Source organism: Ipomoea triloba, chromosome 9 (genome assembly GCF_003576645.1).
Source record: "Ipomoea triloba cultivar NCNSP0323 chromosome 9, ASM357664v1".
NCBI classification, from domain to species: Eukaryota; Viridiplantae; Streptophyta; class Magnoliopsida; order Solanales; family Convolvulaceae; genus Ipomoea; species Ipomoea triloba.
In genome coordinates this window covers 27,607,255-27,621,784 of record NC_044924.1, presented here as the reverse complement: position 1 = coordinate 27,621,784, position 14,530 = coordinate 27,607,255, and the positions used below count along the sequence as shown (strand labels likewise).

The 14,530-nt window shown below is 32.1% G+C and overlaps 1 protein-coding gene across 1 annotated transcript; it reads right to left on the bottom strand.

Annotated features, from left to right (window-relative positions):
• Nucleotides 1-11,365: 11,365 nt before the first annotated feature.
• LOC116028403 (olee1-like protein) lies at nt 11,366-12,378 on the bottom strand. The gene is made up of 2 exons (XM_031270120.1): nt 12,150-12,378; nt 11,366-11,937 (listed from the first exon to the last, which is right to left on the bottom strand). The coding sequence occupies exons 1-2, from the start codon at nt 12,334-12,336 to the stop codon at nt 11,588-11,590; spliced, it is 537 nt and encodes a 178-aa protein (XP_031125980.1). The 5' UTR covers nt 12,337-12,378; the 3' UTR covers nt 11,366-11,587.
• Between the last annotated feature and the right edge of the window lie 2,152 nt (nt 12,379-14,530).

Genomic DNA, 14,530 nt, shown 5'->3' with positions numbered 1-14,530 from the left:
CAAAATTTGGGGGCCCTGTTGAAAGGTCACATGCATAGTTTTGCATGTCTGCCATATTCTTTGTAAATTGTAATCACTACTATAGAAATGGTATACTATGTCACTTAATAGATGACGGTTTTAACCGCCCCTCTAATATATATTACCTCACTTAATAGACGGTAGTCTTTTAAATAACCGTCGTATATAACTTAATTTTGAAAAAAATTGACGTATACGGCGGTTATATTATTAACCGACATATATACCTTAATGTAATTTTTGTTGTTGTTATTTTAAGTATATACAGCGATTATATAATTAACCGTTGTATATACATTAATGTAATTTTTTTTTAAATTTTACATATATACGGCGGTTATATATAATTAACTGTCGTATATACCCTAATGTAATTTTTTATTTTTTTAAATTGATGTATATACGGCAGTTATACTATTAACCGTCGTATATACATTAATGTTTTATTTTTTGTTATTTTAAGTATATACAATGGTTATATAATTAAGCGTAGTATATACCTTAATGTAATTTTTTTACTTTTTAAAATTTTACGTATATATGGGGGTTATATAATTAACCACCACATACATTCTATATAGTTATTTTTTTAAACTAAGCTAGTTTTCACAGCACTTTGCGCGAATAGACCAATGTCCAATGTGTATATATATGCGGTTGGAAGAGGAGTAATACTTGTTGTCCCAAGTGCATAACTTGTTTACCGGTTAAGAGTAGTAATTGTTCAGCACATTTTTCAAAAAGTGATGACAATTGAAATAAAACACTATACACTAATTATATATTTTCAAAACTCAAGAATATATGAGATAGACCCGAGTAAAAATTACTTTTGCTTTTGATAATATGAGCCTTGTCGATATTTCATTGGATGCAAAACTATCAGCAATTGACACCAGTGCATAGCCAGCAAGAACAATAGCTAGGTAGATCACAATTGAATTGACATCCATTGGCATATCAATAGCAATCGAAGAACGTTTGTTTCAATAGCCTGTGCAACTGCCCTATACAAGGGAATGCATATTACAATACTCAAGAAAATAAGCAATGAGAATAAGAAAATAAGCTATGTATGTAACCATTTTTATTCTTTACATACTCTTGGCGCGGAAAGTACACATTATTTTTCTTTTACTTTTTGTCTAATGTTGTCCTATAACATACATTTTTTTTTCTAAAATTATGTTTTCACATACACTGCAAAATTAAAAAGATGAAAACCACACTGTCATGCACTCTGGATTTTTGGTTCTGTGCTACACAAGAAATCGGGGGTTCAAAGTTATTATTAAACAAAAAATTAGCATGCAAATGCAGCGAGAGATCAATGAGAATCATCGAAATTAAAAGAAGTCATATGCTTACCTGTTTCCTCTACGCAGCTGGCGTTACCCTCGTCCGCGCTTCCCGATGTCTGTGCCTGTATCTTATGCTGCCAAGGATTAAGAAGGAAGAATCTAACATCTGTTGTGCTGTGGGTTATACTTTGGAGTTTGGAGAAGCTTGGCGCATACCAGGAATGAAGGAAGAAGAAGACGTACCAGGAATCTCCTACTTGCATTCTCTCTGTCTCTTGCGTACCAGGTCGGCTAAGTTTTTTGGGAGAAGTGTTGGAAAAAATAGCATGGCATTCTTAATTGGCTATTTTGTGGTAAAAATATATGTGGATCCACTTTCAATTTGGATTGGGGCAAAGTGAATTCGGGTTTATCGTAGTTAGACAAAGACATTGATATATTGTACATACAAAACGGATAATGGGTAAATGAGAAATTATATTGATTCTCAAGTTGACCCATTTGAGTTAGAAAATGGAAGAAAAACTTAAAAGTAAGCTTTTGTCCCGCATTGGTTTGGTAAGTGGGTTTGCATCACTATTTATACAAGACCCTTTCTAAGATTTATTGAATTGTATAGTTTAGAGGCTTTCCTTTTGCGTGATAATGTACTTTGTGTGCCGAGCTGAGTTTTGAATGTTCACAATTTACCCTTTAAAATTCACAATTTATTTATAACGAACACACAATGTTAACATACACAATTTATGTGTTTTGGCTTAGAAACACAATTTATATTATAAAAGTTCACAATTCCAATAATAAAAATACACAGCTTTTACATGATGATGAGCTTGGGTTGATGGCGGGCAGCTTGAATACAGTGAGGATCAGCTACTAATCTTGGATTTTCTCCTCCTTTATTTTCAAAAAAAAAAATGCACAGCTTAAGACCATAATCCACCTTGCAAGGTGAACACTAGTCTATGGTATAACAACTCTTGATCTATGGTATAACAATTGGATTAGGTCGGATCAACATTTTAAAAAAGTAGGCTAAGACAATACTACGGCCTGACTCAGCCTACTTGATGGTTGATGACAAATTATTTTGTGGACCATGAATATAATGTACATTTTTATTATACTAAAAATACATTATTTTTATACTGAAGGTACATTATTTCATAATATACATAAAATAATGTATTTTCAGTACTTAAATAATATACTTTTATGTACAAAAATAATATACTTTTAGTATATTAAAAATGTACTTTTTATTTATGGTCCACACAGTTATGGTCCAGCTGTGTGGACAATAATGATTGATAGTTGATATCAGTATTCAGTAACCTAGTATATATTCATAACACACCCTTCCTCTTCAGCGCCACATTCTTAATTAGTTTGATCTGAAACACATCTCTTTATTCATCCCACTCCACGGAGTATTCTGATCTGGAACACATCGTCAGCGCTTTCAGTTCATGGGGATGTGTGGTATAGGAAAAGTAATATTGGTATGTTGGCTGTGTTTAGATCATTATTTATCGGTTGATTGTAGGTCTTGTTTGCCCTTGTTGTCTAACTATCACAAATTTCAGTAGTTGCTAAACTACACATGAATCTTATCCAAGCTTAAGTATATATGTTCTATAACATTAAACTTCAGTATTTATATTAGGTAATTTATGCGTTGATCATAGCTCTTGTTTGCCAGTGTTTCTCTACCTCTATTGCAAATTTTAGTAGCTGGTAAAATTGCATTACTAGGGGATGGAAGTCGTGTAGGTGATTTAGTGGAATTTTCGTGTTTTTGGGCTACCTAATTAAAAGTGGTTAGGATTTAATGGTCATCCTGACCAAGTATCACTTTGAGGTTTTGGAAAAATCATAATCGTTATTTGGTGATGTAGCATTCTAGGTGGTTTCATGGGTTCCCTTCCACCCTTGGTTAGAAATTGGTTTAAAATTTTGACATAAATGGAAAATTATTTTTTAGTCATGGTTGCCATTTTGTCAACCATCGTTGGTTAAGGTTCTCACTATAAACCAATTGCTCATAATGGCTGGTTTCTTGCAAAATTATTTATGCTTCCTCCACCCAAAAAAAGAAAGCATTTTTCTTCTCCCACCATTTCCAGCTCACTCCTTGCAGACAAGGAGGGTGAGATGAGAATTTATTTGGCATCAATTATAGTATTCTTGAATGACTTATTTCCTTTTATGATCGTTTTCCTTTCAAGCAGGTCATTGAAATACTGCTACGCTTGGGGCATCGGTTGGTGACCAACTTTGACACATTTGTAATGACACTCAAACTGTGCAATGGTAGCTTCATCAACATCACAAAGGAGGACGTGGCAGGTGTATTGGGACTACCCAATGGAATGGTGCCAATTACAGAATGCGATAGCCAGGTAGTTAGCCCCGAACTACACGCATGGAGGGAGAAGGTCAACCAACGTACAGGGAAAATCACGGTCAAGGCCTTGGGCACGCAACTGTTAAAGCTTAGGGATGGGGAGATGTGGTTTAAACGACATTTCAGTGTTATTGTTGTTAGCACCCTAATTGCAAGAGTGTTATTGTTGTTAGCACCCTAATTGCAAGTGTTTCGAATGGGTATGCTAACCAACGGATAGTGCACATGTTTCGCGAGATCATCAAAACTGGTGCGGCTATCTCTTGCGCTTCCTGGTCGCCACACACAAAACCCGCAAATTCACGGGGCCATTACTCTTCTTAACTGTGAGTTGTAATGTAATGTGGTTTATATCAATACTACGTAAATAAACTTGTGATTCCTTGGTTGTAATGTGTGATTTAATCTTTGTCCAGCTCCTATATGTAGATAGGCTAGTCGTTGGGGTACTGGACGTATTGAGATCGATACCCGTGGTGGATGGGCTTGTGATTCCTTGGTTGTAATGTGTGATTTAATCTTTGCGCAGCTCCTATATGTAGATAGGCTGGTCGGGGGTACTGGACGTACTGAGATCGATACCCGTGGTGGATGGGCTTGTGATTCCTTGGTTGTAATGTGTGATTTAATTTTTATGCAGCTCCTTTATGTAGTATGTAGATAGGCTTGTCGTTGGGGCCGGTACTGGACGTACTGAGATCGATACCCATGGTGGATGGGTGGACACCCAAGTTAATAAAAGCAATGGACGCACGGGAGATTTCTGCTAGAATCCTATTACGGATAGGAAAGTATTTATACTGTAATTTTTAATCTAAATTATTACAATTTCGATATTATTATTTGCAGAAATGATGATGCATGTTTCATGTACAATCCTATTAAGGTTAGGAAAATATTTATAGTGTAATTTCAATCAATGATTCTATAAAATAATAAGTAAAATTGTATCACGAATAGGAAATTATTTATACTGTAACTTGTCATTTCAATATTATAATTTGAAGAAATAAGGATGCATGTTTCATGTATAATTGTATTAAAGTTATAAAAGTATTCGTAGTGTAATTTTAATCAATATTATTATTTGAAGATTTTGTAAAATAATTTGTAGAATTGTATTAGAGATATAAGAGTATTATTCTTTATCGATTCTTTTCCATTATTTCTTATTATTATGACTAGTATTTTCATTCGTTGCATTGAATGAATTTGTTATAATGTCTTAAGAATATTTGGGTTGATATACAATTTTATAAATTATAACAACGAATATTATATAGTGCAATTGATGAATTAAATTGGATCGATTATGTTTTGTGATGTTATTCTTACTTGACTTTGAGCAAATAAATAAAATTAAAGATAAAATTATAAACAATTCTAATATTTGAAAGTGTATATTTATTTGATTATAAGATTAGTACAAAAGTATCACTCAATTAATTGAATAATATATTACTCGTTTGTGCAATTATCTTTAAAAATCAATATGTAATATGATTTATGTAATTATATTATTGATTACTAAAATAAATATGGGAAGAAAAGGATAAAATAATTTAATTGTAATTGACAGGATAATTGGGCATCACCACCCGACTCGAATCATCAGCACTGACCCGAAGCAACAAACGGTCACCCGTTACACAAAGAGGAGAGGAGTTATTATCAACAGCTCCACTATCATTGAAGGCTCACCATCATTATCAACAGCTCCACTACCATTGAAGGTTGACCATCATTGAACAACTGTTACAAATCACAAAGAATCGTCGTACCTCAAGTATAAGAGGAGCCCTATTGTAGAGGAGGAGGGGGACACTTTGTTTATCACAACATTTCTATACTAGAATCCTCTATTGTATTGAGCATTTGCACTGCACTATACTCAAACATTGATATTAATAATAAAATATACCGGTAACCCATATTTACCGTCAATAATTATTATAAAAATAAATCCAGCGACCTATGTTTAGCTTAATTACCATAATAATTATTAGACAATTGCAATTATACTAATATCTGTGCAGACGGTGCAGTTATACTTTTAATTTATACCTAAGTATATTTCTATTTTAATTTATACCTAAGTATATTTCTATTCACCATATCGCCTTTACTTTTTTCCTCATCATCCATATCTAAATAAATTAATTGTAATTATTAGCTTAATTAACAAAGGTGTGTTGGTTAACCGAACTGTTTTAATCGAAGTTTTTAAATCTTTAACCGTTAATCAAACCAAACTTTTTATTACCGAATTAACCGAACTGAAGTTTTTTTCGGTTAATCGGTTGATTAAACTAACTTTTTAAGCTAAAGTTTTAAATCATAAAAAAATTAATATAATAATAAATCCAATTAAAATAATACATATTATAATAAATTCATAAGAAAATATACAAAATTAATACCATAACAACACAAAAAATTTATAGGGATTTTACATATTATATATATATATATATATATATATATATATGTATGTATGTATGTATGTATGTATGTATGTATGTATGTATGTATGTTTGTGTGTGTGTGTGTGTGTGTGTTTAAAATTTCGATTAACCAGAATTTTGAACCGAATTAACCGTTAATGAAATTTTTTAAAAACCTTTAACCATTAACCGAACAAAAAAAGTTCGATTAAAAAATGGTTAACCAAACTTTGTCGGTTCAGTCGGTTAATCGAAAATTTACCGAAGTTTGCACATCCCTAATTATTATTAAATAATAATAATTAATTATAATAATCCAACGACCCATGTTTAATTGTAATTATACTATTATTATGAAAATTATTAGCTTAATTACCATAATAATTATTAGTTTATTATACTAATATCTGTGTAATTCAATTCCTTAATTATCATGTTACTTATTAGATAAATATACTAACACCAGTACAAAAAAGACAATCACTACACCTATAAAAGATTTTTCGCTACACCTGTACAGGTGTAACGGATGCCAGTGATTGTAAAAGTTCTTGGCTTTCAGCAACACCCTATATAGGTGCCGCGGAAGCATACTTAGTATTTTTTATTTTTTTTAATACAGACTTTCCGCGACACCCGCTATGCAATGGGTGTCACGAAAAGTTTTTTTTTTTTATTCTTTTAATCATGGCTTTCCGTGACGCCCACTTATTAGTGGGTGTCACGGAAACCTTTTTTTTTTTTTTAATATTTATACACACACATACATATAAGCAACGAACTTTATAAAACTAAATTCACATAAAAGCTTCCAAAAGTTATCATCGGAAAATGAACAAACAACTCAGAAATTCCTTCTCAAATTCCTTCTCAGCAATCCTTAAAGCTGAAACTGTAGAATTCCAACAGCTCCGAAATAGCAACACAAAGCCTCTAAAGCTTTATCTGATGGCGAATAGTTGGTTGAAATCTCCAACGACGGAGAAGGCGACCAAGTTAGGCGCCTTCTCCAGCAGAACGCAACGATGGTCGGTCCGTAAACGATCATCGATTGTTGGTATTTCACCTAACTTGTCAGAATTTGGTCGGATGTTTGTCCAAAGTTCTTCGAAGTTAGTTGAAACCCTAGTTGACCTGCAATTATAGGTCACCAACAGGTTAATGGGTTGTATTGCTCTAAAATAACAAACAAATAACATGTTTGTGGATTTAATTATAACTTTTAAAAGTTTAAGGGCCTAATTGACTTCTTATCTAAAGTTTGAGGGTATATTTTATGCTTTTCCCTAAGAATAAAAAAAAAATTGCGTGTCGTATACGACGCCGGTTTAATAAAAAATTAAAGTCGTATTGTTTTTAAATTTTTTAAAAATATGTAATTATTACTTAAATAACAAAATTAAATAATGAAATAAATAAATACTTAGTAAAAATCTTTAAAATATGTTATTACAATCATGCATTTTACCACACTACGAATAACTAATAATAAATACAAATAAATTGTAAAAGTATTTAAAGAAAATAAATTGTAAAAGTAATAAAAAAAAAATTAGGGGTGTAAATGAGTCGAGCGGTTCGTGAGCTGCTCGCGAGCCGCTCGGTCAAAGCTCGGCTCGAGCTCGGTCAAATTCGAGCTCGAGCCGAGCTCGAGCGGCTCATTTAATAATCGAGCCGAGCTCGAGCTCTAATGTATTAGGCTCGTGGCTCGTCGAGCCGCTCGCGAGCCATATATATTATATATATATATATATATAATATATATAATATTTTATATATATATATAATATTTTATATATATATATATATATAATATAATATAATATATACATATAAAATTATAGTTTATTTTTAATTGAAACATGAATATAAAATCAAACAGGTTAAATTTGGCACTCAAACTCAAGTTCAACCCTGATCTCGAGCTCGAATTCAAGCTCGAACTCGAGCTCAAGATCGAGCTCGAGCCGAACTCGAGCAGCTCGAAAATTGGCAAGCTCGAGCTCGAGCATCAATTCTTGGGCTCTATCGAGCTCGAGCTCGAACTCGAGCCGAGCCTTCCTTAACGAGCTCGAGCACGAGCCACCCTATGCTCGAGCTCGACTCGGCTCGTTTACACCCCTAAAAAAAATTAAGAAATTAGCACAATGTCCTTATAGGTCATTTTACATACAATCAGCTATCAGCTAACAGCTAATTTACCAAACAATTTTCTATAACTATCCAATTAATACAATCAGCTAGTCAAACCAGTTAACAGAATCAATTATTAGTTATCAGCTAACCCAATAAGCTATCAACTATCAATTGATTGCCAAACACCCCCATAATGCGATTCCTCATGTTCAAATCACAACAAAATTTGTTGGATGAGTCTTGTGTGGGACCATCTTACCATGAAATGTGTATTATTATTTTTATTTAAAATGTAAATTTTGTATGAGTGCATAAAAATATTTTAACTAAAATATAGTACACGTCTCAATCGGTCTTACACGAGACTTACTCAAATTTGTTACTCAAAATATTTTCATTGGTATATAAGAGTAACTATTTTAATTTTCTAAAAAATTATATATGAGGGTAAATAATAATAATAATAATAATAATAATATTAATATTAATATTAATAATAATAATATTATTATTATTATTATTATTATTATTTATTAAAAATTATGTTATACAATGTAAAAAATATAATAGATTTATAAATTTTGAACAACTTTTTTATATACAAGGTTTAGGGTTAAATTACTTTGTTTTTTTCAAAATAAAAAAATAAAAAAAAATTACTTTGTTAATTCTCCATGATTTTCAAACCATTTGAATTGCTGATCCTTTAGAATAGGTCACTTTTGAAATTCTCAAAAGGGTTAATTTTATTTTTTGTCCTAGATTTATAGGTGACAATATATTTTTTGTCCTTTTTTATTAGAACATTTACTTTTGGTCCTAGTATTATTGTGGCATGACTATTTTGTTAGGAAATAATATTACGAAAATAATATTTCCAGAAAATAACAAGCACAAAAAATACGAAAAGAATTTCTGGACAAAAGTAAGCTTGAGTCGTGTACTTACTAGCTACACTGTCCTTAAAACCTTATTTGCTACCTCCCTTGGTGCTAGGAGTGTTGTAGCCTAGGTTTCCTAGGATAAAACAAGCTTCGATTTCTAGTTTGAGCACCCAAACTTCGAAACCCGGCGAACAAGAACAATGGCCTGAACACAGTATGCAAAGAATGGAGTAGAAGCATATTTTCGAGAGAGAAAAAGTATATTTTTCGTTGTGTGTAAATCTACTGCTTCTACCATCAACTTATATAGGAGTTGCTGGAATTAATAGCATTCAATCATAGTACTTAATCTGATCATAAACTCAGCCTTGTAACCCCTATAACGGTCGACCACTACCTGAGAATTCCAGATAATAACTTGAAAGGTAAACTCAGCCTTGTAACCCCTATAACGGTCGACCACTACCTGAGAATTCCAGATAATAACTTGAAAGGTCACTATTCGACCAATGATTCGGGTGCAACCAAAGCCGAGGACTAGAGGCAAGCTCCCAAAATGAGCCCCCTGCGCGCGAAAGAGAGCCTCTATACTATACAATTCACTAAGCCTAAGAAAGGTTCTTGTATAAATAGTGGTGCAAACCCACTTCCCAAACCAATGTGGGACAAAGCCTTGTTCTAAAGCTTTCCCACCATTTTTCCAACTCAAATGGGTCAACTTTGAGAACCAATTTCTCATTCACCCATTATCTGTCTTGTGCGTATAATATATCAATCTATTCGTCTAACTACGAAGAACCCGAATCCACTTTGACCCGACCCAAATCGGGAGTGGACCCACATATATTTGTACCACAAAATAGCCGCTTAAATTGACATTTTATGCTATTTTTCCAACATATTTTTGGTTCTTTATTTAACAAAACAGTTTAAATATCATTAAATACAAGAATATTTTGGTCTTTAATTATTGATGTTTTCAAAAAAAAAATAAACATAAAAAAATGTAGCAGTTCAACATAATTTGTATAATTTATCAATATTTCAACGATTTTGTTGATAGAAGACTAAAAATGGTTATGTCACAAAAATACTAGAACCAAATGAAGATTTTATAATAAAAAGACTAAAACTGAATTGTCACCTATAAATCTAGGACAAAAAATGGAATTAAATCTTTTCAAAAACATAAAATTGGCCATAGCCGAAAATAGATTTTCTCAAGAATAATCAATATGAGAAAAATTCTATATTCTTTTATTTTTGCATAATTTTAAGAAAATTAACAAAATTAAGATGTATTTGAATTTAATATAATGAGAAATATTGAATACACGCGTGACTGCGTGAGTAAATAAATCATTATCTGCTTACCAAACTGATTTGTGTTAACTGTTAAGTATGTTACCAAATGCAGCACTTTTAAATTTTTGTTTTTTTTTGAAAACTTTTAAATTTTTGTTAAAAGGAAACAAAGCGTTCTAAGCAAACTGACTTCGTTTCCTTTTAAAAAAAAATCATTTTTTTAAATTACATTTAATATTTTTTTGTAAAAGACCCGTCATCTGTTTTTGACATATTATTATTATTATTATTATTATTATTATTATTTATAAAAGATGCGACATTGGTTTTCTTAATAAACCAACGTTGTCGTATTATTAATAATAAAAGTAAAAAATAAACACTAAAAATACGCACAAACAAAAAATTGAAGTCGTTTTTAAAATTTAAAAAATTTGTAATTATTACTTAAATAACAAAATTAAATAATGAAATAAATAAATAAATACTTAGTAAAAATTTTTTAAAATGTTATTATGCATTTTACCGCACTACTAATAACTAATAAAAAATATTTTTAACATAATTTAATATTTAATTAAAAATAAAAGAAATTGAAAGGATTGAAGAATTTTGGAAATTGAAAGTGAGAAGCCATTGCCTTATTACTGAGAGTGAAAAAAACACAAATCTCTAAGATTTTAAAATTACATAAAATGGATCTTGTACCCCCAACCACCTAGAGATATTTTTGACACATTTTTTTTCCTATTTGTGTTACATTTATGGGAATGAGGATAATGAGTTTTGACATAAGTTTACAACCAGGCCGGAAATAGGCATAACCGATCACAAAATAATACGGAGTACTTAAAAACCCCAACAATAAAATTTATAACAAAATTCTTTTATTTCTATTTTTTGTGTTATAACACAAAAGAGAACCAAAGAATACTTTGTATTATGAGTATAACATTTTTCTCCTAATCTATAGAACAATTAAATTGATTGTAAATCAAGCTAGCTTCTTGGGTTATTACATTTTTTATTTTTTTGTAGTCTGATAAAACTGGGATCATAGAATACGCGGGACATTGTGTGCGGTGTTGTTCAAGGGTGAACATCTTCTCCTGGGACGTAATGCAATTCCTTGAACACCTCAGCACAGACAGCAATAGGCTTGGCCTTCAAGTACAAGATGGGGTTAACATTTCTGGTCCTGTGAACCATGCCGTTCTTGGTTGTGAGGGCCACTCTTGTGAACTCTTTTGCCCACCCGTCCTTTATGATCTCACTGCAGTCCTCTTTGCTGCTCTTCACCGGCTTGATGCCGCAATATTCATCCTCGTGGTCGCCGTCCGCCTCGATGTGGTACACGCCGTTTGCGTCGGTTTCGCCGTCCACTCCATACGTGAATTTCCCGTCCGTGATGTTGTGGCACTCCAATCTCACCTTCGCAGCTAAATATAATCAAAAAAAAAATAAAGAATTTAGGCAACCGAGATGTCACACCCCCCGACAGGATTTGTGAAGACGTGACATGAAGACTCTACCAGGTTAGGTGTAACTATCCTATTTTGGAGTCAGACTCGATCATGCATTTTTGTCCATAATTTACCACTTAAGAATTAAGTGAACTACTAATACGAAAAAAAAGAAGTTTAAAAAATACCTGGCATCCTTTCAGAGACTCTGGTGACGAATTTGGCACGACACACGTCACAGTATACCGTGCCAGTGACGGTGAATTTCTCGGCTTTGTCGGCGGCGGATTTGTCGGCGGCTCCGGTGACGCCAAGCACAGAAACTAAGGCAACAATGGCGGCAATGAGAAGTGCAGAATGAATTCTGTTTGCCATTTTTTAGTGAAGGTTGATTATTTTTTGATGGATGTTTTTATCGAGGAGTAATGTGTTTGAGACTTTGAGTCCCTGGAATGTGTTTAAATACTTGTGAATGGCAGTTTGTATGAGAGGAAGAGCTTTATTTTCTAACATTTTGTGGTTGAGGAACGTAACAGACTAACAAACTCCCCTTAGGTTGTGTGGTTTCCATAAGTCCATAATTTAGTTTTTTTCTCAAAGCCTTAGGAAATATTTTCTTTTTAATATTATATAGGAGTATAGAACCAAGCTAAAAATACAACTACTCCGTACTATATTATTATCTTAAGGCAATCAAAAAGGGGTGTGGGCAAATTATTGTGTGAACCATGGTCACTATAACTGTGTGAACCATGAATATAAGATACATTTTTAATATACTAAGGGTGTATTTAGAAGGTAGGAAAATGACTTCTGAAAAATGTTTTCTGGAAAATGAGTTCATTTTCGGTGTTTGGATGTACTCTGAAAAACTGTTTGTGTGTGTTTGGTTCATTTTCCGGAAAATGAGTAGAAATATATAATTATATATTCTTATTATTTTATTTAAAATATAAAAATATATAAACTAATAATATTTATTAGAAATTAGAAATAATTTTTTTTAACAAAAAAAAACATCGCACGAAGCCATTTTTCAGAAAAATGAGCTCATTTTCCATGGTCAACGGAAAATGTTTTCCGTTGACCACATTTTCCGGATGTTGCCAAACACCAAAAGCCCGGAAAATGATTTCCGGAAATCATTTTCCGGGTTACCAAACACACCCTAAAAGTACATTATTTTTGTACTAAAGGTACATTATTTGATAATATATATAAAATAATGTACTTTCAAATAATGCACTTTTAGTATATTAAATTTAAATTTAAAATTTTCGTATAGGGGCTTTTTTTTTTAATTTCACTTATGGCCTCTAAAATGTTTGGACCGACACTGTGTTTGAATGATCTCATTACCAAATTAATTTAAAATATATCTCTAATTATATTTTTACTTAGTTTAGGCTTTGTTGAAATTTGTAAAAATTACAGTTTTGTTGTAATTGGTAGGCTCGTTGACCAGTTTAGCTCCTAATCGGTGTATTGCATGTATAATACAATATATTAAGATTTAAGAGTATAAAGTAAAGTAATGAAGGGTAGAGACAAATATAGTTTAACCAACATGGTTGGTGTGGTGGTTTAGCATCTCGTCCCTTAAGCATGAGGTTGGGGGTTCAATGTCCACTCATGTGAATGCAGCATACCATTTGGCCAGGCCCCTACCACTTACGTACATATTCATTTTTACATTTTCCTACTTCAGGAGGAAAATACTTAGTTAATTAGTTAATTTGCTTCACTTAAGTAAAACCTTTGTACTACAACAACAAACATGTTGTGAGATTTTCAATTTTTGAGAATTACAAATATATCAAATTTAGCAATTATACGTTCATTTACAACTCAATAAAGAACACTTATTGGACATATTATCCCTTCTAAATGAGGGTAATAACTTCATTCGCAATCGTTTAAAGAATTCATAATAACACATAATTCCTTCATCAAAAGGAGGATTACTCAGTTAATTATTATATGTGCTAGGTCATATAAAGACCATATCGTCCAATGACCCATTATCATGTGGTCATGACATTTATTAGCTGCATATCTAAGTTTATTCTGCCAATGATATTGTGTAGCGGAACTTAATGTCATCTTACATGGGATATTGTATTTGATTAAAATCAACCAAGGGTTTCTGCGTGAACCCATGTGCTACAAAAGCTTGCTATTATACCACCTCATCATTTTCATTTTTCTTTTGTACAAGCACTCATTTGTACCAACAGGGTTAACATGTATGTGTTATAAAGAGAATCTATTTTAGCGAGTCAAGTTATGCCTTAATTGCTCTTTTAAATATTAAACAATGATGATGCTTCTGACACCTCATTTGGATCCAATTTATTTAAATGAGAATTATATAGGCAATTGTGTTGTCGACAACTATAATATTATAATTTTCTCCTATATTTATAAAATTCATGACAATTTTTAAATTATCCAGATCGTTGACATTTTCCAAAAATATTAAGATTTGGTCGTTCCGCATCCCTAGTTTTATGTTTATTTGGTGCACCTTACTAGGATTTTCGTCATCTGGACGAACGTCTTAAAGACA

What these genes read in the sequence shown, in the direction of transcription:
- LOC116028403 (XM_031270120.1), bottom strand. Translation starts at nt 12,336, where the DNA reads ATGGCAAACAGAATTCATTCTGCACTTCTCATTGCCGCCATTGTTGCC. An exon ending in AGTCTCTGAAAGGATGCCAG is followed by an intron (nt 11,938 to 12,149) that starts GTATTTTTTAAA and finishes GATTATATTTAG; the next exon opens with CTGCGAAGGTGAGATTGGAG.